General features: G+C 40.2%; 1 protein-coding gene across 5 annotated transcripts in view; it reads left to right on the top strand.

Moving 5' to 3' along the window:
- Positions 1-20738, top strand: part of LOC139480087 (uncharacterized) — a 42188-nt gene extending 21450 nt beyond the window's left edge. For 4 of the 5 annotated variants that reach the window (XM_071263095.1, XM_071263099.1, XM_071263097.1 and 1 more), the window contains exons 2-7: positions 3562-3923; positions 6065-6125; positions 9771-9914; positions 11305-11391; positions 13633-13762; positions 17951-20738. In XM_071263095.1, the coding sequence (XP_071119196.1) occupies positions 3612-3923; positions 6065-6125; positions 9771-9914; positions 11305-11391; positions 13633-13762; positions 17951-18032 (816 nt within the window). In that variant the 5' untranslated portion in view covers positions 3562-3611 and the 3' untranslated portion in view covers positions 18033-20738. The remainder of the gene's footprint in view (positions 1-3561; positions 3924-6064; positions 6126-9770; positions 9915-11304; positions 11392-13632; positions 13763-17950) is intronic. The other variant, XM_071263098.1, reaches the window with a different exon arrangement.
- Positions 20739-22439: the final 1701 nt, after the last annotated feature.

Genomic DNA, 22439 nt, shown 5'->3' on the forward strand with positions numbered 1-22439 from the left:
TATTCCCAAAGCGTCTGTAGTCTTATCTGCGTAATGGTATTCGACAAGAAGGAATTATCATTCCTGCTTGAGAATGTAGGAATGATATGGTTGATAGCGGCAGTGGTGGTGATGGGGGTGGTAGTGGCAGTGGTGGTGGTTAAATGTTGTTGTGTGGTTGTCTGTAGCGATATTAGTGGCACATTAATGGCAGGGGTGTTTCTTGTAATGGTTAGGTGATACCGTCGCCTTACTCTGACACCGGCACTTATTCTCTGTTATGGTACAGGTGGTTGTAGTGTTGGTTGGTAAGAAGGGAAAGTGGCAGTGATACTGAAATTGTGGCGCTGGCTGTTGCGGTTATGGCGAAGCCATGAGGTGGTAGCCTTATTAATGATTCAGGAGATGAAATGGCGGTTGTAGTGATGGTGAGGTGGGGAGTGGTAGCGTTAGTAATGACGTTGGAGATGTAGTCATTGTATTGATGGTGAGATGGGGTGTAATGTAGATGGAGATGGACTGCTGGTTGTAGTGATGGCGAGGTTGGTAGTGATGACGGTGGAGATGTAGTCGTCGTTGTATTGATGCTGAGGTTGGGAGTGATAACGGTGGGGATGTTGTCGTCGTTGTATTGATGATGAGGTTGGGAGTGATGACGGTTGGGATGTAGTCGTCGTTGTTGTGATGGTGAGGTGGGAAGTGATGACGTTGGAGATGTACTGATGGATGTAGTGATGGTTAGGTGGGATGTGATGACGTTGGAGATGCACTGGTGGATGTATTGATGATGAGGTTGGTATTGATGACGGTGGAGATGTAGTCGTCGTCGTATTGATGGTGAGATGGGGAGAGATGACGGTGGTGATGTCGTCGTCGTTGTTGTGATGGTAGCGGTTCTAATGATTTACTACATACGTTCAACGCTCCAGTTGCCCTGTTCCAAAGTACCTTCTTTGATCTGTTAACGATAATCTATTACGTGTTCTAGTATCCAATATGTATGCACCGGGATATTATACAATAATGATTTCAAAGTCTGCAATGAAGGATCACTGCTGCATATATTCCAGCGAGACTTATTTAGTTATTTCAACACACCGAACTTTATTCATATATTCACGCAAAAGGCCCTGACTACCCCTCCTCACATTAACGATCTCTCGGTACCAGCTGTTTGGAGAAGTACATGCTTCATTACTGAAGCTCCTCTGATCTCTGGCGCAATACTCGAAAGACATAACTCTCTCTTCACGACAGTCTCAGATGCAGTGACCAGAGGTGCCAGATCCCGTCGACTTTTGTCAGCTGACTCTAGAACATGTTGTCGTGATGCTGGTATTTTCGTGGTTAGGCGTCGCGTTAGTCCGTCAACTGATTCCACATAGATGCCCCATCTGATTCCTCCCCTGTTTGATACCAGCTGTTGAGTCATCACCAAAATAGACTTCACTGTCTCGCTTCTGTGGTCGCACTTGGTCTCCCCCTTGTCATATTCTGCGGTAATTAACTCGTGTCTAGGTTATATCCATAGGAATCCCTCTTAAATACTGACTCGACCTCACGCTGTGAGATCTGAAAAACGGTTAAATCTGCTTTATCGTCGGGGTTTTGTCGTCGAAGGCTTTCAATTAGTTGATGTCGACCTTGCCCACACATTTATCATCTGTGGCAGGGTTTCCAAAGGTTGCTCATATATGTCTTCTCTGCTGTGTATTCCCTCCTGAATCAGCCAAAGGTTAAAGCGAAGTAATCTTGTATCCATGCACTTACTGGAGTATGTTGTTCTACACCTTATAATCTGATTAGTTCACCAGTGCGTGTCATAACGGACGTGCACTGGTTGATGCCCTGTGTCTATTTATCGCAGATCTAGCTGAAGCCTTGAACATGTAAGATTGTTGGAAATGTTTCTGTTTTATCCATGCGATACCATTAGTCATATGGATATACCATTTTAGGCCATATCTCGTCAGGGAGCGGGTATTAGTGTATAAAGTCAATGTATGACTGGACGACTCGCTCTGAACTTTAAGTAATGTTTCGTCCCTCGTATGTACTCGCACAATTTAATGATGGACTAACGCGGACAACAATCGATTCCCTCCCAATTTATTGGTACTTATGAAGCAAGAAACGCTAGGCAAATTATGGTAGATGCTAACAGGAAATAGATGGGTGTTTGTCTTTCTATATTCGGGGGTTTATGGGTATTTTCATCATCCGACATTCTGTCCTTCAGTCTGTAATCATTTCGTTTCCGGAGAAATCCAGGATTAAGGAATCTACAAAATGGATTTACGCACAGCAATACTCATCACATATATCGGATGGTGAATTGGGGCGATATAGGGATTTTGAAATTTGCATTTTTCTTTAATTCCCTGTATAATTGGTTTCAAATGAATCCTGATTTATTGGGGTAACATGTTTGAATCGATCAATATTTCATATGCCCTTTGGAATGGTCGTGGGGACACGTCATGTCCTTGTGGCTCTTGTTTGTGTTTGAACTTTGAATTTATACCTTATGTTAATCAACCAACTGAGGCACTATACAAACTCAGCTGGACCCATTTAGATCCATTCGTGTTGGCTACCTTAACTATAGGGCAGTCACTTGGAAAATCAGTTGGAAAAAATCTACGTCAGTGGGATGTATTATTTGTGTTGTGCACGGCTGTGCAGCTGTGTAACTTGTGTGAGTTATTCTATTTGTTATGCATGTCTGTGTAGTTGTGACTCTTGTGTGGGTTATTCTGAGTTATGCAGGTTTGTGTAGTTTTGACACTAATGTGAGTTATTCTATCTGAGTAATGCATTTATCATCCAAAACTGGCTCCCACAGGAGATATCGCTTGGATTAGATCAAGCGATATCTACACTGTAGATATCGCTGCAATGAAATTACATCACAATGCTTTACAGACCATTGTGACGTCACTGGTTAAAATGACGTCACAATCAAATGACATCACTAATGGCTCTGCTACTGAACCTGTAGCAGTACTTTTTACACTGAAAACACTGCTAATTACTGTCTACGAATTGAAAAAGTTGGAAGAATGATGTTGGATGATAAATAAAATCTCACCCTCGTGTCTTTTGATATCAAATATATCAACACTCGTTGATAAAAGTGGCAAAAATCCTCGGCAAGCCTCGCAATTTTTCCACTTTTATCAACTCGTGTTGATATATTTGATATCAAAAGACACTCGGGTGAGATTTTCTATGTTTCTGTAGTTTTGACACTTGTGTGAGTTATTCTATATGTTATGCATACTTGTGTCCTTGTGACATTTGTGTGTGTTTAAGCATGCGAGTGTAGTTTTGACACTAATGCGAGTTATCCTATTTGTGTTATGCTTGATTGTGTAGTTGTTACGCTTGTGTAAGTGAATTATTCTACATGTATTTGTGGTATTACCCAAGTGCGCTCAATTTTAAGACATCTGGACATATCTTGAAGGAAATCTACCAGGCAATGTTCAGTAGCCTGTTTTGCCAACATGCCCTACCACGCTGGTTTCTACCACGTGATTTTGCATTCTACCTCACCATTTTGCATTCTTTTTCTTTCAGCTGATCACGACATTGAAGACACATGTCACTCAGACATTCGTATCCGCAACATGAGGCCGGAACAGTCTGAAACCGAGAGTTCGGCAGATCCTCTACACATCTCCACATTAAATGATGACGTAGAACGCAGAGACGATGTGCCCGTGTTAGCTTGTGAGAATGGTTTGTGGAATGGTATTCACCCTAAACCGAAAAAGCAACATTATGTTATAAAGAAGAGATTCTGGAATATGCGACGCCCCGAGAAGTGTCGAGAGGCTACCATCCTGACGACTGGGATTGTGTTGACGTGTATAGCACTGGGCTTGATCGTGGCGGGGTCGGCGAGGTTGCGAGAGTGTCAAACGTTCACCATGGTGAGGGTATGTGCTGCTTAACATAGATACGACTAAACCAAATGTGATTTTGTTTGTTCGGAATTCAATGCCATCCGTTCCCATTTTAGGGCAACATTGTATTCGAGGGATCTATTTAAAGGCTACTATGCTTGTCGTAAGAGGCGACCGGGTGGTCAGACTTGCTGACTTCGTTAATGCATGCCATCGTATCCCAATTGCGCAGATCGATGTCCATGATGTCAATCACTAGATTGTCTGGTCCAGACTCGATTATTTACATACTGCCATCTTAAAGCTGGAACACTGATGAGTGCGGCGTTAAACACCAACAAACAAACAAACTTATAGTCTACTGACCAAGCGAACAATGCTCATTGTTCTGATACCTTCTCTGGGTGCACCGGTTGCCCAGTAGGTTTAAGGCGCCGCAATTCCCTTGAGTTGAGCTCCTTAACCGTTCCAACATCCGGTGATCTTGGGTTCGAATCCCAGAGTCGCCCCTTAATGATCTCGGGTGTTCAGCACAATATCCGTGGTTTCAGGTTTCACCAAAGTGGAAAACATGAGTAAGCGCCCTGCGCAAATCTACCTCTCACATCTACTTGTCATGCAGCTAAATATATTAAATTCTGTTCAAAGCGCCATTAAACCAACCAGCTGCTGTTATGTAAACAGCAGAAAGCCCGACACATAATCTGATATCTGAATCATCCTTGTGATGAGGCGTCTGATTGTTTTATCAGCTCTTCAAAACATACAGCTGAGCTATAATGGCTGTAGTAAAGCCTTAAAAATTCCATTAATCTGAAAATACTCAGGTTTCCTGACACTAGGAAAAGGCTTTTACGGTAATTAACTGGAGGAGCGGAATATTCTCCAACATTAGGTAATTCTTTGCAGATAAAAATAAAAATAATAATAATAATAATAATAATAATAATAATAATAATAATAATAATAATAGTAATGATAATAATAATAATAATGTGATTGGCAAGATTAAGGAAAAACATATGCACCACCTCGCTTTGGAAATGTCAAACTTGCATCCCAAGTACCAAGTTGTCCGACTCCCCATTGTTCTTGGTGCCTTAGGTTTGGTAGCTCCCAATCGACTGACATCGGGAGAGTACCCGGGTTTGCTATCAGGAATACAGACCTTCTGACAATCTGGGTAATGCAGAAGACTGCAGGGAGTTTTCACATTGTCCGAAAAGTTCTGGGTGGGTTTGACCAGGCAGCGCTTTCTGGGCTGCGTGCAGAAGGGGCAAGGGCCCTGCATTTTTTATTTTAATTTGTAAATAATAAGGTCAAATTATGTGAAATATCAAAGAAACATCGGTCACAATGGGGATTGTGGAACAATGTTGTTCCAAGGACGAGTTATCGTTCGTGACAGTCGACAAAAATGAGGATCGGGTGATCACTATGTGTGGATTGACCGGATGTGAGTGTATCCCGACGGCGAATATCTTATTGCTGTATAGAACGAGCGTTAATGCTGGTTGTGTATTTATAAAATGGATTGCTTTGACAATTGTCTTTATGCAGGTGGCATCATATAGATGCCATGTTTAAATATCACTCTGGACTATGACTAGGGTCGATCGACATAATGCATTGAAAAAACCATAGAATGAACAATGATGAATATTTTGGTAAGAACTTTACAATACGTTTTTCAAAATACAAGGTTAAATTCGTTGTGCTCGGCCATAATCGGTGCTACCTCCTTGCAACCTTCCTAGCAGTCTAATGAACCCTGGACATATTGGCCTTCAACGTGAAATCAAATAAACCCAGTTCTGGAAAGTACGTGTTATCAGGCCATGAGTGAGTGAGTGAATATGGTTTTACTCTGCTTTTAGCAATATTCCAGCAGTTACACGGCGGTGACACAAGACTTAACCGCCAGGCTACCCCACTGCCCCTAGCATATACATGATATACTTATACAATAGTTTTACACAAATTGAGGATTTTTAAGAGCAAATAATTAGAGCAAAGTTCATCATCATGTACGTCCCTTAGTTGTTGCATTCTGACCATGATGGAACCCACGCATCAGTAACACTTCAAGGCAGAGAGTTAATCAAAGAACTCGCAGTGTCTTAATGTAGCTGTACATGTAACAAGTCTAACATATGCTATTGATACTGTTACAGCTGAAGCACCCTGTCGGAGAAGCCACAATGGAACATATCGGGGACGAGTTCTTCGCGTACAGTGAGTAGTTCATTATAAATACATAATACACTGTATTGACGTTTGTATAAACGCAACACTATCCAAGACGTGACTGAATTGATGACCATTAAAACTTGAAGATTTGTTTGCTCGCTGACCAGTATTGAATGGATGTGACCAAACCATGCAATATATATTGCGGTTAGTTGAAATCACGAACAAATCGAGTGTCACATGGTCGTCTGTTAAACTGAAATAGACATATTTGTTTTTATTTTGATGAAACCGACATTATGAATGATGGTATTGCAAGCATTATGGTGTTCTCTGAGACCGAATTGCCAGGAAAACAAATTCAACATTTGAACAAGCGTAATCAAACCAGACTGGTCACGCAAAAACTGAATTTCCGATATATTTCTCGGTAGAAAATGACAGTATCGGATGCAAAAAGCAATGATCGATATAGTTTTATGGTTAAAGATAACGAAGCATAAACACGCGGGACCATTGCCAACGAGAGTGATTGGTCTAAGTGGTATGTGATGCAGGATATTAAGGCCCAAGGCATGAACATTTTTAGTCCGATTACTAGGAATTCAAAATCAGGATCAGTTCTGTTAAGAATTACATTTCATGTTTTTAATAGGATTCATACTGAAATTAACGTTAGAGGTTTGCCTGTCATACACCATGACAATGATGAAAAGTGGGACTTTGGAAACACAACCTTATATAAGCCATTTGATTTAATGTACGCTTTGCGAGGAAGGAGGTCGCCAGCTGTTTCTAACTTAACTAGTGACGGCAACTGTATTGTTTATAAAACCCAACAGAAGTCACTGGGGATTTGAACGCAGCCACCTAAATCCTTTAAGCCGGAACTACGGAAGTTCCGGCGAAATAAGTATTGACTGCGTAATTTCACGAGCTTGTAAGTGGCATTTCAAGCCTGAAGCAAGTTACGGTCATCAGGTTTCCTCCAAACTGTTTACGAATTGCTTCTCACCCACATAGTTCACATCGTCTTGACGCAATTTTGTCAATGATAACCCCGGGCTTGTAAAAAAGTCTGCAACTCCCGATTTCACGATGAGCCAATTTCCGTAGTAGTTGTCTGGAAGCAGACGACTTTTGCCTGGTCAGCAGCATTATTGACCCCCTGTCGAGCCTGTATCTCCTCCCTCAGTGGTTGTCCGGAGAACGTGCCAACACCACAACATCCGACTATGGCTCATACACGCCGTACTTGCCTGCGGGTCTTCATTAAGATGGCCATATACCATCAGCGCCACATTCCAACCGTCGAGAAGTCAGACCGCTCACGTTCTTGAGGGAGATATGAATGCTTAGAAGATATAAGCATGGCCGATTGATAGATTTAATACTTAGACCAGACACATTTGAAAGCCATTCATCTTGAGAGGCAATCAATGATTGAGCATTTGGCTGAGGTCAAACCCTAACGTTGATAGGACACTGATTGGGACTCTAGGGCACAGTAAGTTAACACGATGTCAGGGGACACTTTGACGATGTTAGGTACCTTTTTACGGCAATTTCTTTGTGCACTAGGCCTGGTATATGTCCCATTTTGGAACATTGTGGGAGCTATTCGGCTTATATACCAGGACTAATTCAAGTTTCGTTGTTAAACAGCAATATACAATAATCGAAACACATATTATCAGAGTCTCACTCATGATGTTGATGCCACATATATTAGTAAACCTGATGCTGTGGCAGACTCGTAACGACCAACATCTTTATACATAGAGTTTGGAATCCTTGACCAGGTAATTCTACACTGCATAATCGGCTAGACATGTATATTGGCGTCAGATGGGCTCGGGTGTAGACTGAAATATCGAACCAGATGAAAACACGTTCACGGTTTAATTCAATTCAGTTGACACTAATCTTGAAACATGTACACGGATTATGTGTAGCAAGACATGTTTTCCGAAGTGTCTACCTGCAATTTGTTTTAGGAAGAGCGACATCCCTCACACATACAACGCCAGGGCATGAAGAATTGTTAATCAATAAAACGTATAAACCTCAGAGATAAATGCAATAGCGCACATTATTTGATAGCCGAAGCAACGCTATGATAACCACGATAGAAGCTTTTCCACTAGAACTCGTTTCTCTGACAAATTGTCTGATACTGCAGTAATAAGACAATGTATCATCCTTATATGCAGTCAGCCAAACATAAAAAGTCCAGAGGGAGGCCAAGATAACCTCAACGTAGGCATACTTTGAATATATCAAATCAAATGTTTGCGACCCATGTTTAATTTACTCCGGGGCGATGATGAAATAGCTTTGGTCAACAGCTTCACTCCTCACCCTGGAAGATCATCAGCTTTTGACTTACGCGAAACTTTGTCTCACGATAGTCCGACCTAGGCTTACGTTATCAACAGTAGGCATGGTGTACAGGTCTGGGAAAGAGAGATAAGGTCCCTTTCAGAACCATAGGGTGATACATGATTCCGTGTTTCTAGGGGAATAACGTATCACCCATTAGTCATTAGCAACTTGTCCCCACCGAGAGACCAGACTGTCATGTGTCTTTCATTTCCGAGTGTTTGGGGAGATTTACAGCACTAACGATATTCCGAAAAGTAAGGAATCAGTTGCCCCAGTAACCTCAGGTTTCCATCCGCTAACTTTTGGCCAACACGACCCGGCTTAATTATGTATGGCGATGCCTCTGCGCATCCAAGGAAACGTCACGGCAAGAACATGTCATCCTTTTCCAAACCAAGATAACTTTTTTGTCAAAGGACACTCTTCAAACACAACCCGAGGCGACCCCCTGCACGGGAGCGTGATGTTGCCAAGCATTAGTGTAGTGTATGTGTGTTAGGGTAATCATCTTGACTATGTAACCGTAATGAGACAATCGTTCTCTGGGGTTCATATTGAAACAGAGAAAGAGAAACACGTATATCTGGTCAGGGGGCTAAATCAGTGTCGTCATAGTTGAAGTTCGCTTTCTCACGTGCATGTGCATGTACTACTTTGATTGGTTATAACATGTTCTGCTTTTGATATCCAAATTATTATTCAGTGGGGAATTTAGGTAAGAATTTGTCTCCATTACGTTGTGTGTCAACAATAAGGATTGGATGGGCACAATGTGTTCTCTCAATTGATTTTGTGTCATCGTTTCCCGACGGCACTGCTCGAGCCATCAACCACTGGTATAAATCAAAAGAAAAAATGTAGCAGACGTTTGGTCACCGATGCGTCTACATGCCCACTACAACACTGCTGAATTCTTGATGACAAACGACATGACACAACTTTTGAGAATGAGTGAGTGACGAGTTAATATTTAACGTCACATCGGCAGTATTTCAGCCATATCGTGACGCTTTTGAGAATGAATCGTATGGTTTAAATATGGTTTATAGCCCCCCTGTTTATTAATCAAATTTGGCTGACTGCGTATATTAATGTACTGCAACAACCATTATCATGAAATGTCCATGGCGAGACATGTTTTCACACACCCATGATATGGTCTTTTGTTCAACTCCTGTTGCATTAAACCCTTTTACACTAAGGCGAGGTCAACGCAAGGACACTATGTAATGGGCTATTATTCCTAAACATTCAACAATTTTACTGTCTGGTCATATCTTGTCAGCACATACTCCCCTGTTGCAGATCAGCTGACAGCACTCAACAACTACGCATTTCATAAGTCCGGCACTCAGTCCTCAACCGACCTAACAGCTGATTTCAAACCTGAAGAGGATGGGGATGCCGTTTTGGCCGTGGACGGCAGCATCAGCACATGTTCAAGAACAGGTACATATGAATTGTCATTGTAAGACAATAACCAGCCTCGAGTTTCTGCCGAAAAAGACTCCACTTGGCGTAAATGTCAAATAGCTCTGGATATTTATTTATTTATTTATATATCCTTTCCGCGAACACCTGGTGTCATCACTGATTTTCAGTGCTTCGTTCCTATAAATATCCAGAGCTATTTGACATTTACGCCAAGTGGAGTCTTTTTCGGCAGAAACTCTAGGCTGGTTATTGTTATTATTCAAGATAGTAATGGAAGTGGTGTTTGAGAAAGTATTTTTCAATTAATATCGTATAACAATTTATAGATGAATAGAAACGTATTTGGAAGCAAGCCTATTAGGATACAGACATTTTGATTAAGGAAAAACATCAAACCATAAAACAAAGGCATTTGTGAGTGAAGGTAGTTAAATATTATTTACAGTTATTGTTACTGTGTTGCTTTCTGGCATGTTTATGAGATCTTTTTGTGAGACGGTGGTAAGACTGTATCACAAGATTTCAGAACCGTACGTTTGTGCACAAAAGCTGTCGAGAGACCTCTCGATCATGCTATTGTGGAAACCGAAATTAAATTTGCTTATGCGTAATTAAACAGCATAACATTGCATAGCGTTTTTAAGGAACCTATTTTTCTAGAAGGCAACGTTTAAGCCTCTTTGCGTTTCAAAACAATATTAGTTATTGTTGGACACTCAAATACTGTGCAATTCAGCGTGTAGATTCGTGTGGAAACAAATCGAGTTATCTTTTGTATTTCTGTCTGAAGTGTATGAAATACTAATGGCATTTCAAATAGATCTAGGCATGAAATGGATATGGCTAATGTATGACTTAGAGATTCAACTTTTCCCTCCGACTGACTGGAAAATATCCTATCAGGAAGAAAGTGAGACAATAGGCAATTTCAAGATGCTGCAAGAAACTTTTGGGTTGCCTCCCTCGAGAAGGGTGGAAAAAGCTTATTACATAGCTTTGTGGAAAAAGAAGTGTCATTTTGAATTAATGTTTTTATGATAGAGTAACGTGGAGTGTGTTTGTGAAAGATTCCTGTATTCTGGGATGAATATTGTAGCCAAGGTATAATCAATCGATAGCGTATGAAGGGATTGGAATCAGTCACTTACCTTATATTACATTCTCGACAGTTTGAAGGATGAAGCCCGACATTCCTGATAGAATGTATTGGACCAGAGTTTGGTAAGAGAGGATACTGATTTGACTGTATGTCCACCTTCATCTATCTTCTTACTCCTGCTTATTTAAGCCTGTTATGTTTGATCTACCTCAATGTGCTCCGCTGATCTTCTTGGTATTTCAGACATAGTTTGGGCAGGTCAATAAAAAAACATTTATTCATGTTTTATATATGTACTTTCTATAGATGCTGAGACCGACCCAAAGTGGCAAGTGGATCTGAGTCGCTTGATAGCTGTACGGAGTATCAGGATATTCAGCAGTAATACCAGTGGTAAGGGAAACAAGCTTATGAATAACTTCAGAATGTTGCCCAATACTTTGAAAAACATCCATTCAATCGCTCCTTGTGTATAATGGCTCTCTATAATTGTGTGGATGCGTTTTCGTGGCTTTAATCGACCAAATCACTCTATCTAAAATGGCTAACACAAAGGTGTAATCCATTAAGAGCGAATCTTTTAAACAAAATCAAACGTTGATTTCCCTACACACTTGAACAAAAATATAACACTGAAAACATATAAGGACATTATTTCATATGCTTTCATGGAAGTGAAATGTTTTGGGGATGTTTGAAGAATATCAAAATAATGATGGCTGAAGTCTCTCAAGCCAGAGAAGGAACATCTTTCTACGATGAAGGACTCATTGTGAATATCGATTTTTTAAAAGCCAGGTCGACGTCAAATCCCTAATCTTTATTGATTATGGTATGTGCGTATGGTCTTCTGCGAAGTATTTACATAGTAGTATATCTTGTACAATTAGTTTATCGACGCATAACAGTATTTTGTTTGAGGTTGTTCTTCGTAAATTTGGACGGAATAGTATAGATTTGTATTGCTTGTGTTTGTGCTTATTTTGGCTCAAACACATTCGTTAATCAATTCTGTACCATTTTTGGACATAGTTATTTGATTCGAATCTTTGTACGCCAATAATTAACCATTCAGATATATTTCGCTGATACGTCTTGTTTTGAAAAACAATATCAGAATATTAAAATCAGTTAATATATACAGCACTTTCTTAAATGACCTTGTTGAAGACGCATAACAATCAAACAATGATTTTGGTATTTTGAACAAAAGAACATGTGCACTTAAAGTTAAATACGAACTTGGCTCTGATTCCAATGTGACAAGCTTGGCGTCAACGATCGAAGTGGTACTATTTTCTGCAGAAATGTCACTTCGGTTGTGAATGGAAAATGAATTTTAGAAATCAGAGATATAATTTCATATTCTTGCTTTTCTAGCAAATGATCACTCGGCCTTCTCAGATTGATTCATTTCTTTAAAGTCTGGTGAGGGGCGGTCGGGCTGCCTAGTGGTTAAAGCGTTCGCTCGTCACGCAGAAGACCCGGGTTCGATTCCCGACATGGGTACAATGTGTGAAGCCCATTTCTGGTGTCCCCCGCCGTGATATTGTTGGAATATTGCTAAAAGCGGCGTAAAACCATACTCACTCACTCACTTAAAGTCTGGTGAACCTACTTTTGGCGAATAAATGTGTTGATAATGTTTTGGCACATCTTAGGATCAATTTTCCCAATGAGTTATTGTTTTTGTACATGAAGGTCATGATAACAACACAACATTGTCGTGATGCTACTATTGCTAAGATAGCGCCAATTGCACGACTATCGCTAACCCCAGCCCAGTTGTCGTCGTGATATATTAATTTCACGTGTTTATCACGTTTCCATGAATATCTAGATTACATGGTGACTTCTTGTCTACCATCAACATAAAGATGCAGCCATTGTTCATATTTCGCACTTCAATATTATATCATAGTTCTCTGTCGGTGGTAATGCGATGAGAAAGAAAGGAACAACCTTCCTCTCACCATATGAACGTGAGATAACTCGTTTCGGTGCCTGTCTTTAACGGGAATGCCTGTCTAGAAATCTATTACAACTGCCAATCAATTAGTAATTTATCGAGATATTGCCTGTATCCCGAGAGAGCTCACGCAGGGAGAGGCGAGTGGGTGAAGAATTGAGGTAGACAGCACATGTAAGACTTGAGATATCTAATCAGGCAAGACCTACAGAATTCATATCACTTATTAACTTTTGGAAATTGGACATAGCATAATTTGTGATTGCAAGAGAAGCAATTTAAGCCTTAAGCCTTTAGGGTTTTGGAACTAAGAAAGCACTTCAGATAATTTTGAGTGGTGTTATTGGCTCAAAATGGACCAAGTCGTCAACCAACTACACCGCAACTTAATTTTCTGGTAAGTGAAAGGATGTTATTGTCGAGGGTTTGTTGGAATCCTAGGTCCTCCCTTATCATGATGCTTAGTTTTTCAGCACTATGTCCATGCTCGTGGGTTTTACCAAGGAGGTAAACGTCTAAGATCTGCATCAGTTTGAGCTTTCGTTTCACTTATAGCTGACCCACCATGATGCAACTGAAATACTTACTGCGGCGTAAAACACAACTCACTTATTTTTTATGTTCATACCAAACTGGTGAGGTAAGCAACTAAATGTGTATTTCAGTTCTCCACGATTTTGACGTGTACCTTGGGGTGGCACCACACGCCAGTCACAAGAAACTGTGCTTTCATCACCAAGGCAACGTTCATTCTCGTGACACACGGATAGTATGTGACGAAGCAATGAGTGGAAGGTATGTGATTTTCAAATTATGAAAACGAATAGTTTGTTAAGAACAATATATATATGAATATGATAAGCAACATTATCTGTGATTTTATGATATATGATATGCTAGTGCTGTCGGCTTTACAGGAATAAAACTAAATGCAACTTGATACATAACATTGCTTTATGTACTGCACAGAAAATGTCCAACTAGGATATATTCAGTGCAGTAAGGGCGGTTTTCATTATATGGCTAATGAAAATCATGATGTAGCATGCACGTCTATAGAGTAGCTGAGTAGAGTTAAACAAAGATGTGTCTATGGTGGTGTCATCCTTCAATCATTTTGCCACTGTCGTCATGCCAATTGCTTCGAAATATAGTAGTAACATGAGTACCATATCGCTATGTAACTATGCCATCAACTGCTCCGGACATATACCTCTCTGGCTACCAGGTGACAGGTAGATGATGATTATACCTCTCTGGCTACTAGAACCACATCGGTGGACAATGAATATACTTTTCCGACCACAAGATCCACTCCGGTAGACGATGAATATCTATTTCTGGCTATATAAACCACATCGCAACTGTCTAACTTATATTTCTGTCTTCTTGGGGCACATGGTGAGGTGACACATATACCTCTCTGGCTACTAAAGCCACGCCAAGCTTCCCTTGTCTATCCTGAAGTGCCATTTCGCTAAGCATGTACATTCTCTGACTAATAGGGTGAGTGAGTTAGGTTTAACGCCGCTTTTAACAGTATTCCAGTCATATCGCGGCGTGTCAGCTTAATGTGGGAGGAAAGCCCGAAGTGATGCAGGTTTTAGACGTTTACACCTTCGGTGAAACCCACGAGCACGGGTATGGTGCTTACAAACCTAGAAACATAATCGGGGCGAACCGGGATTGGAATCCACAATCATAGGTTTCTGGCGTGCCCCAGGGACTCAACTCTGCACAGCGAATCGCGGCGCCTTAGACGACTGGGCCACCCGTGTCCCCTCTGACTAATAGAGACTTGTAGACGAGGCCTTTACCTTGTCTTAATACGTGAACCGAACATTACACGACACATATTATACAACCTCTTATTAATATCGGCACCCAGGGCTAGAAAGGTGATATTTAAGTTCTAGGTCGTAGCATAAAGTTGTATGATTTTTTATTCAAGTTCAGATGTCCTGATGCAATAAATCCGCTAGACAACCGCCTTAGGCTAATAAACGTCAATATCAATATAATGCTATCAAACCATGAGCGAGCACCTCTGGAACCAGCTTACACGGTTAAGATTTGTACGGTTGGCATTTGATACGATATATTTGCAACACGAACATACTGTAATTGGTCGTATGTCGAAACCCATTGCTCCTCTGATATACATCCCACCAATCAAATCTAACCTTACAGCCATTTCATGTAATGTTCTGCAATTCACTTACCGTTGAAGTCACACATGCATATAATGATTAGCTCAGAACGTAGCGTAAGGTAAAGGGGCAATCTACCCGTATCATGTTTTATTCATCATCCGCATTGATAGAGGGATCATAGAGAATTCGTTTGCTGTAAGATGGACTTGGTCGTAAGATGATTTAATCAATAGACGACATGAGTGGAGTAATGCCTTGTTGCAATCGATTTCATCATTATCAGATCAATAATTTACTAGTTATATGACTGATTAGCTGCAGGATCAATAGCAGACAGATAATGAGCTAATTTGGTCAGGGGTTGAATATAATCTCATATGGCCTGACCTTGTAGGACGTGTCCTTGCAAACCTAATACAATGAAATATACCGGCGCGAGTCTGGCTTAACTTTCCCAAAAGACGTTTGGACATCTGCATAAATCACAAAACACATTAATGTCTCACTGAGTAGGGTTGGTTTCTGTTGTGTCTACAGAGATTTATGTAGTCTACATTCTACCAACGTTTATGTCGCTATGACCATGACGATGTCCAACTGAGATTGTGCCAATGATCATGACGATATCCCGACGATACTGTCACTTTGACCATGACGATGTCCAAGCGATACTGTCACTATGACCATGACGGTATCCCGACGATACTGTCACTTTGACCATGACGATGTCCAAGCGATACTGTCACTATGACCATGACGGTACCCCAACGATACTGTCACTTTGACCATGACAATGTCCAAGCGATACTGTCACTATGACCATGACGGTATCCCGACGATACTGTCACTTTGACCATGACGATGTCCAAGCGATACTGTCACTTTGACCATGACGATGTCCAAGCGATACTGTCACTATGACCATGACGGTACCCCAACGATACTGTCACTATGACCATGACGATGTCCAAGCGATACTGTCACTATGACCATGACGGTATCCCGACGATACTGTCACTTTGACCATGACGATGTCCAAGCGATACTGTCACTATGACCATGACGATGTCCAAGCGATACTGTCACTATGACCACCATGACGATGTCCGAGCGATACTGTCACGGTGTGCACAACGATGGATCAGAGACACTTTCACTATGGTCATGACGATGGCATTGATATTATACGTGCCCCAGTCTCCATGAGCGTATAACTTTTTTAAACGATACTGGATTTATGGTGGTAATGATGTCCGAACGGTGCTGTCTCGAGGGCGACTGTCCAAGTGATACTGTTTCTATAAATGCGTCAGTCTAGGGCATATCAACGCTTGTGTTAAACTAATCCCTGTAAATCTATGACGTGTCATCAGTGATTCATATGACCCTATTCTGGTGGAGAATGCACTATTTAGTATTTGCCATTCGTGGACCTGTCGAGAAATTCTTCAGAAATTCAATATCGTTCTTTGAATGAAAATGACCGGTATTTACATTTCCCTCGTGTTCGTTTTTGTCAGGCGCAATTTGAGTTCTGCTTATGCAGTCAATATCACTGGAACAAATACACATACCTCTATAAACACTGTAACTGCTTCTGTCAGTAATGTCTCGGAACAGTGAAATTGGAAATCAATGGACATTATGTGGATTTTCCATACCCACTGAAATAATCATGTAAACTATCTCTTTCAGCATTATGCTGTTGTCTCAAATGCAGTGTGAATACACTACTTCATACCAATTGTTCTTTATGACTGCGTCATCGTCTTTCTTTTCATTGACTCCACGAACAGCTGCAAGATTGCTGATGCAACGTTTAAGAAACACCCACTCAGTCAGTGTTGTTTTATTTCAAACTGAAACAGGACAAACTGGGTTGCAAAATGTAACTTATTGTAATTATAAGTGTGTTAGTCCGTCATGGGTGCTGTCAGCTCATTTCCGAGGAAAACCTCATAACAGACTCAATATGCAGTATTATATAAACTGTAAGCAATTGGCCTTTCGGGTGTTCACATTCGCAACAATATATTTCAGATCAGGTCTAGAGGATTAGGATATGTGTCGAGCACAGATAATATAAGCGACAAAAGCCTCTCCATCTTCGTGAGCATGTGTTTTTACAAGACACGCTCACCTTTTCGTGAACACCTGGTATCATCACTATTTGATAGTGATTCATAAAAACATACTCTTGATGTAGTCCGAATCCTACAAACGGCTCAGTTTTCGGAAGAAATTTCTTATGAATATGGAAAGGATTTTGTCGCTTTTATTCATTAATCACTACCAAACAGTGATGATACCAGGTGTTTGCGAAAAGGTGAGCGTATCCTGTTCCACCAGTGGTACCCGTAACAAACACTTGCAAAGGCAAGTTAATTGTTCATCTAGAAAATCGTCAAAATAGGGAATAACATCCGACATCCTTATTGTCACTTATGCATCAAATTTGAAATGTTCTCCACATGTCTTCTTTAAAATCTTTTGAGGCCTTTGATGTTGTAATCTTGGTCAATCAACTTCTGAGCAAGAGGTGTATGACGCTCTTTGAAATCTTGGTAAAGAGAGAATGCTCGATTGTACCTCAGAAGTTTTGAAATGAAGACACCAAGGAAATTATTAATATTTTTTAAGAATTATTACGATTTCCTGTTCTTCTGTCTGAAAAAAAATCTTCATTTGTGTCTCGATCTAATGGAAGTGAAATAAGTGCTCGTTATTTCGCGAACGCCCGGAGTCATTAGCAGGAATAACAAATTTATTCAGTTGAGTTGATAAAGTGCCATTTTTGTTATTTCTAATCACACTTGTATTGCTGTTTCAGGTTTCTGACTATCGTTCTACGAACAAGTGGCTACAAGCTTGAACATTTAGTATTGTGTGAGGTCATGGTGTTTGGAAGGTGACGTCATACTCGTGACATCCGATGTCGTACTTATTTTCTGTCACGTGCATTCATGCAGAAGCGGAAACAATCTGATTGACCGAGGACAGAATTCAAAGAAGCCAGACACCCTATCCAGGCTCGGCAGTGATGTAGTTGTCCCAAAGGCGCCAGAAACATGAAGTCTTGTCGAAAGACCTCGCTGCCTTTTCAACGGTGTTGCTTTTGACATCCTCTATGGGAGACAGTTCGATATGGAATTGTGACATCTGTATTCTAAAGCGAAATCAAGTATATTGAGCTTTATATAACTGTAACGGACGGTACGTAATAGAGACTGTACCCATATAGTCCGAAATTGCACCAACGTACCACAAATACGTGAAACTATCGCACGCAATTCAACAATAAAGGTCGTGTTAAGCTACAGTAACTTGTCACAAACTGTACCATTTCAGAGACCCTGTAAAGCTATTCGTACTGGACCTTCACTAAAGAGGTCGATACATCCTTGTATGTTTAGGAACAGATGCCTTCTGTGTTTGTAATCGCAGCATTTTGTGCGAACAACGGATATAATATACACTTTATGTCAATATTATTTTTCAAAATCCGGTGTATATATTTTATATTATGTGTTTTATATTGTCCATTTAGATGAAAATTAGATCCACAATGACTTGCTGGAAGAATTGTCTTGGTACCACAGACTGGGAAGTGTGTCGACATGTGTCATTAGAACTTTGTGTGTCTTGTGTTTCTTCACACGCCATAGACATGGTCTAATAGTGTACAACAGGTCACGTACTACACGCATAATTGGTCCTTTTTTATTTTATTTTCTCCCGGTGTGCCTGATGTATCCAAAGCCTAGATGTAACATTGCTACGCATGCGTTGTATTTGCCCAGGGTTACACGAACCATCCCGATGTCAAGGCACCCTCTGGTGACAGTCTCATGTGGGGTGGTCTTCAACTGACTAGGTTACAGGTACCTGCCCCACGTCGAATGATTTGTGTATAAGCTTTCCTCATTCATGACCGCCTTGTCACGTTTTCTTTTCTAACACCTGTAATCCATTTTGTTCCTGAATAACAGGTTTCTGTGGCTGCTCTGTCTCAGTTCGTGTACATTCATGTCGAGATAAGTGTTTGGTGCTACCAATCATGTCGTAGTACCTTTCATGGCATCTTCGTTTATCCAGTGTATTATAATCTTCCTTTCTTGTGATAAATATCCTGGCCCGCTCCCAAAACTTTGTTTCGGAAGTGACGTCACCACATCCATTTCATGTCATTAGATTGGACGACTATTTTTAGCGAAGTGTCACCGGTCTCAGTACGTTGAGCCAAGGTCGCGCATCTTCCCAGGGTATTTATTCATAATAGAATAAGGCTATCATACCCTGGATAATCGAGGATGGTTTCATGGTTGCCTTTTAATGTTCATTATTACAAATGCCTATGGTGTAAAATACAGCTTTTTGTACGAAACGACGCACTGTGTTGGGATGATATAACACATATTAATCGTGCTTTGTTTAACTTTGTTTAAGCAGTGGTTAATTAATTATGGATTCGTACAGCTTAACCATCAACAAAATAATCTAAACTTGTGATGATATTGCGTTGTTGTTGTCTGTCTCATTTAACTTATGGAGGCCCAGTCGTCTAAGGCGATTCGCTGTGCAGAGTTGCGTCCCTTGGGCGCGCCGGAAACCTATGATTGTGGGTTCGAATCCCGGTTCACCCCAGTTATGTTTCTAGATTTGTCAGCACCATATGCGTGCTCGCTGATTTCATAGAATGATAAACGTCTGAGACCTGCATCACTTGGGTTTTTTCTCCTACATTAAGCTGGCACGCCGCGATATAGCTGGAATAATGTTAAAAGCGGCGTTAAACCCAACTCATTCACTCACAAATTAAATTGAGAAAAGTTAATCCGTCTGTCATGCCCATCAAGCATTACTAATTTACAAAGAATGGTTACTAACTCAGAGTATCTTCACGTGTTTGATGTATGAGTTCAAATCCACAAATAAATCCCGATTATGACCCTTGGTCCGTCACCAACTTGCAACTGTTAAGCTGAATGTGTACAACACTGTCAGTCTTGGCGACACAAAATGATACGTATACGCAGAGACAGATATTCTGTTAAAAAAAAGATGTTAAGCCTAGCCAACCAACGCTATCATATGAATCAATTTGGCTAACAGGATACCCACAGCTGTCCAAATGCCATCACATTCAGTGCGACGACTATGGGACGAGTGTGGAATATGAATGACAGTGTTAACATTAACGTTGACGTTCTCGTGCAATAAGAATATTACATGTTGTGTTTGTGCCAAAGAAAATCTACTAAAATAATAATAATTTTTGGAGAATGTTTCTCATATTCCATAACACCTGGAAGTCATGTTTAATTGTCCAATGATGTGTAACTTAAATAAAAGTTAACCAATATACAAGGTAATATGATTTCATGTTCTAATAAATTTTACTCATGAATACTGAATACTGAATACTGAATACCGAATACTGATATGTCAGGCACTCATTTCAACTATGTTATATTTTTCAGTAGCCACGAATTGTATACACCTAACCTGGGTACAAACACCCTCCACAAGCATATTACAATACAATATTGTACATTCGACTGTTTTTCTCCATTCCACGTATGAGGAAACTATGATAAAATATTAATTTAATAAAATTGTACAAAGGAAATATTTGTTTGTCTTTTTTTTTGCTCTGGTTTGTGGACTGTTGTTTATCAGCTATATGAATATGCATGCACAGGTGATATTCGTTTCTTTTTCTTACAACGTTAACAGTTGTTACGAGGTTATTTCCTAACTGAAATGCTGATGTTAACCCAGAAGTTGGTCCGCACACAAACAAATTTAAATGACTGCACAAGATCAATAAATAATCAATAAATTATACTGAAGCACTCAGTTTTAGGTTTACAATCAAAACGGCATTACAATGTAGCAAGTAAGTGGCTGGATCAATAAGTTACAGGCCCTAGAATTAATGTTGGTGCGCTCAAAAGACTGTCAATGCTGAATGCCTTGAAATAGGCTCGCTAGGTTTTTGCATCCAGAATAGTGTTGGAAGCTGGTAGGAATTTGGTAGAAATTCAATGGTTTCCAATCCGCACTAAGCAAGTAGATTAGAAAACAACGTCAGGTTTGAAAGCCTCAAATAGCCCTCATGTCGCTCTAATGTAGATACAGCCAGCCATGTGGAAACTGTCCCATCCAGAAACTCTGAGAACAATCAAGACTGTCGTGGTCGTGTGGACACCAACGCAGATTACTCTGCTTCTAGTACAAAACCTTTCCAGAAAACACATTTCGCTGTTGTCGATTGCGGTTCTACGGTGGCCCATAAGGGACATGGAGTCAATATTTTTATATTTCACTTACTTTTATCGTAACCTTTTGCAAATTAACACGATTTGTCATACAAATATGTGATAAATCATGTATAAAGTAGATATTGAATCGCTGAAAAGTGAAGCGAAAATGTCGAAAACTAAAATGAAAATACGGAAAAGTATTTCCACCACGGTGATAATATTTCCACCGCGGTGGAAATACTTTTCTGTATTTTCATTTCAGTTTTTGACATTTTAGCTTTTGTTTTTAACATTTTCGTTTTTGTTTTTGACATTTTCATTTTAATTTTGGACCTTTTCGTTTTTGTATTCGACATTTCCAATTTTGTTTTTAACATTTTTGCTTCACATTACAGCGATTCAAGAGCCTCTTGAAAGTTCATTTTCCATGTTTTTTGGTTGTTTTTTACATGATTTATCACATATTTGTATGAAAAATTGCGTTAAATTGCAATGTGAAATATCAAAATATTGAAAAACAGACTCCATGTCCCTCATGGGCCACCGTAAGTACACTTTTACTTCATCATTTGCTGCCACTAACCACAAATATGTTTATAACAGTTTTTACCGCCAACAGAACGTACATTAAACAAAGTCAAAGTATGTTACATGTTCTTTGAAAACAGTCTGAAAACATCGAACAGTAACTCCAATATGTAGTCATGTTTTTAAGGTTTCGTCTCATTCAATAATAATATGGGCGGTGGGCAGCCTAGGGGTTAAAGCGTTTGCTCATCACGCCGAAGACCCGTGTTCGATCCCCATGGGTACAATGTGTGAAGCCCATTCCCCTGCCGTGCTGTTGTTAGAATATTGCCACAAGCAACAACTTTCCATGAAAACAACAATACTGGTCATCTTCACATTTGCTTCCCATCACTGGTAGTCGTGCAGCTATCGTGGCGTCTAAACATACTCCATCATTCATTGCTCTGTTTCAAATAAGTGTGATCGTGAAGTAAGCTGGGCGTTATTCAAGAACTTACGTCAGAACATCCAATCATTGGAACT

The sequence above is a fragment of the Haliotis cracherodii genome, unplaced genomic scaffold (assembly GCF_022045235.1).
Source record: "Haliotis cracherodii isolate W230 unplaced genomic scaffold, xgHalCrac1.p SCAF_4, whole genome shotgun sequence".
Lineage (NCBI taxonomy): Eukaryota > Metazoa > Mollusca > Gastropoda > Lepetellida > Haliotidae > Haliotis > Haliotis cracherodii.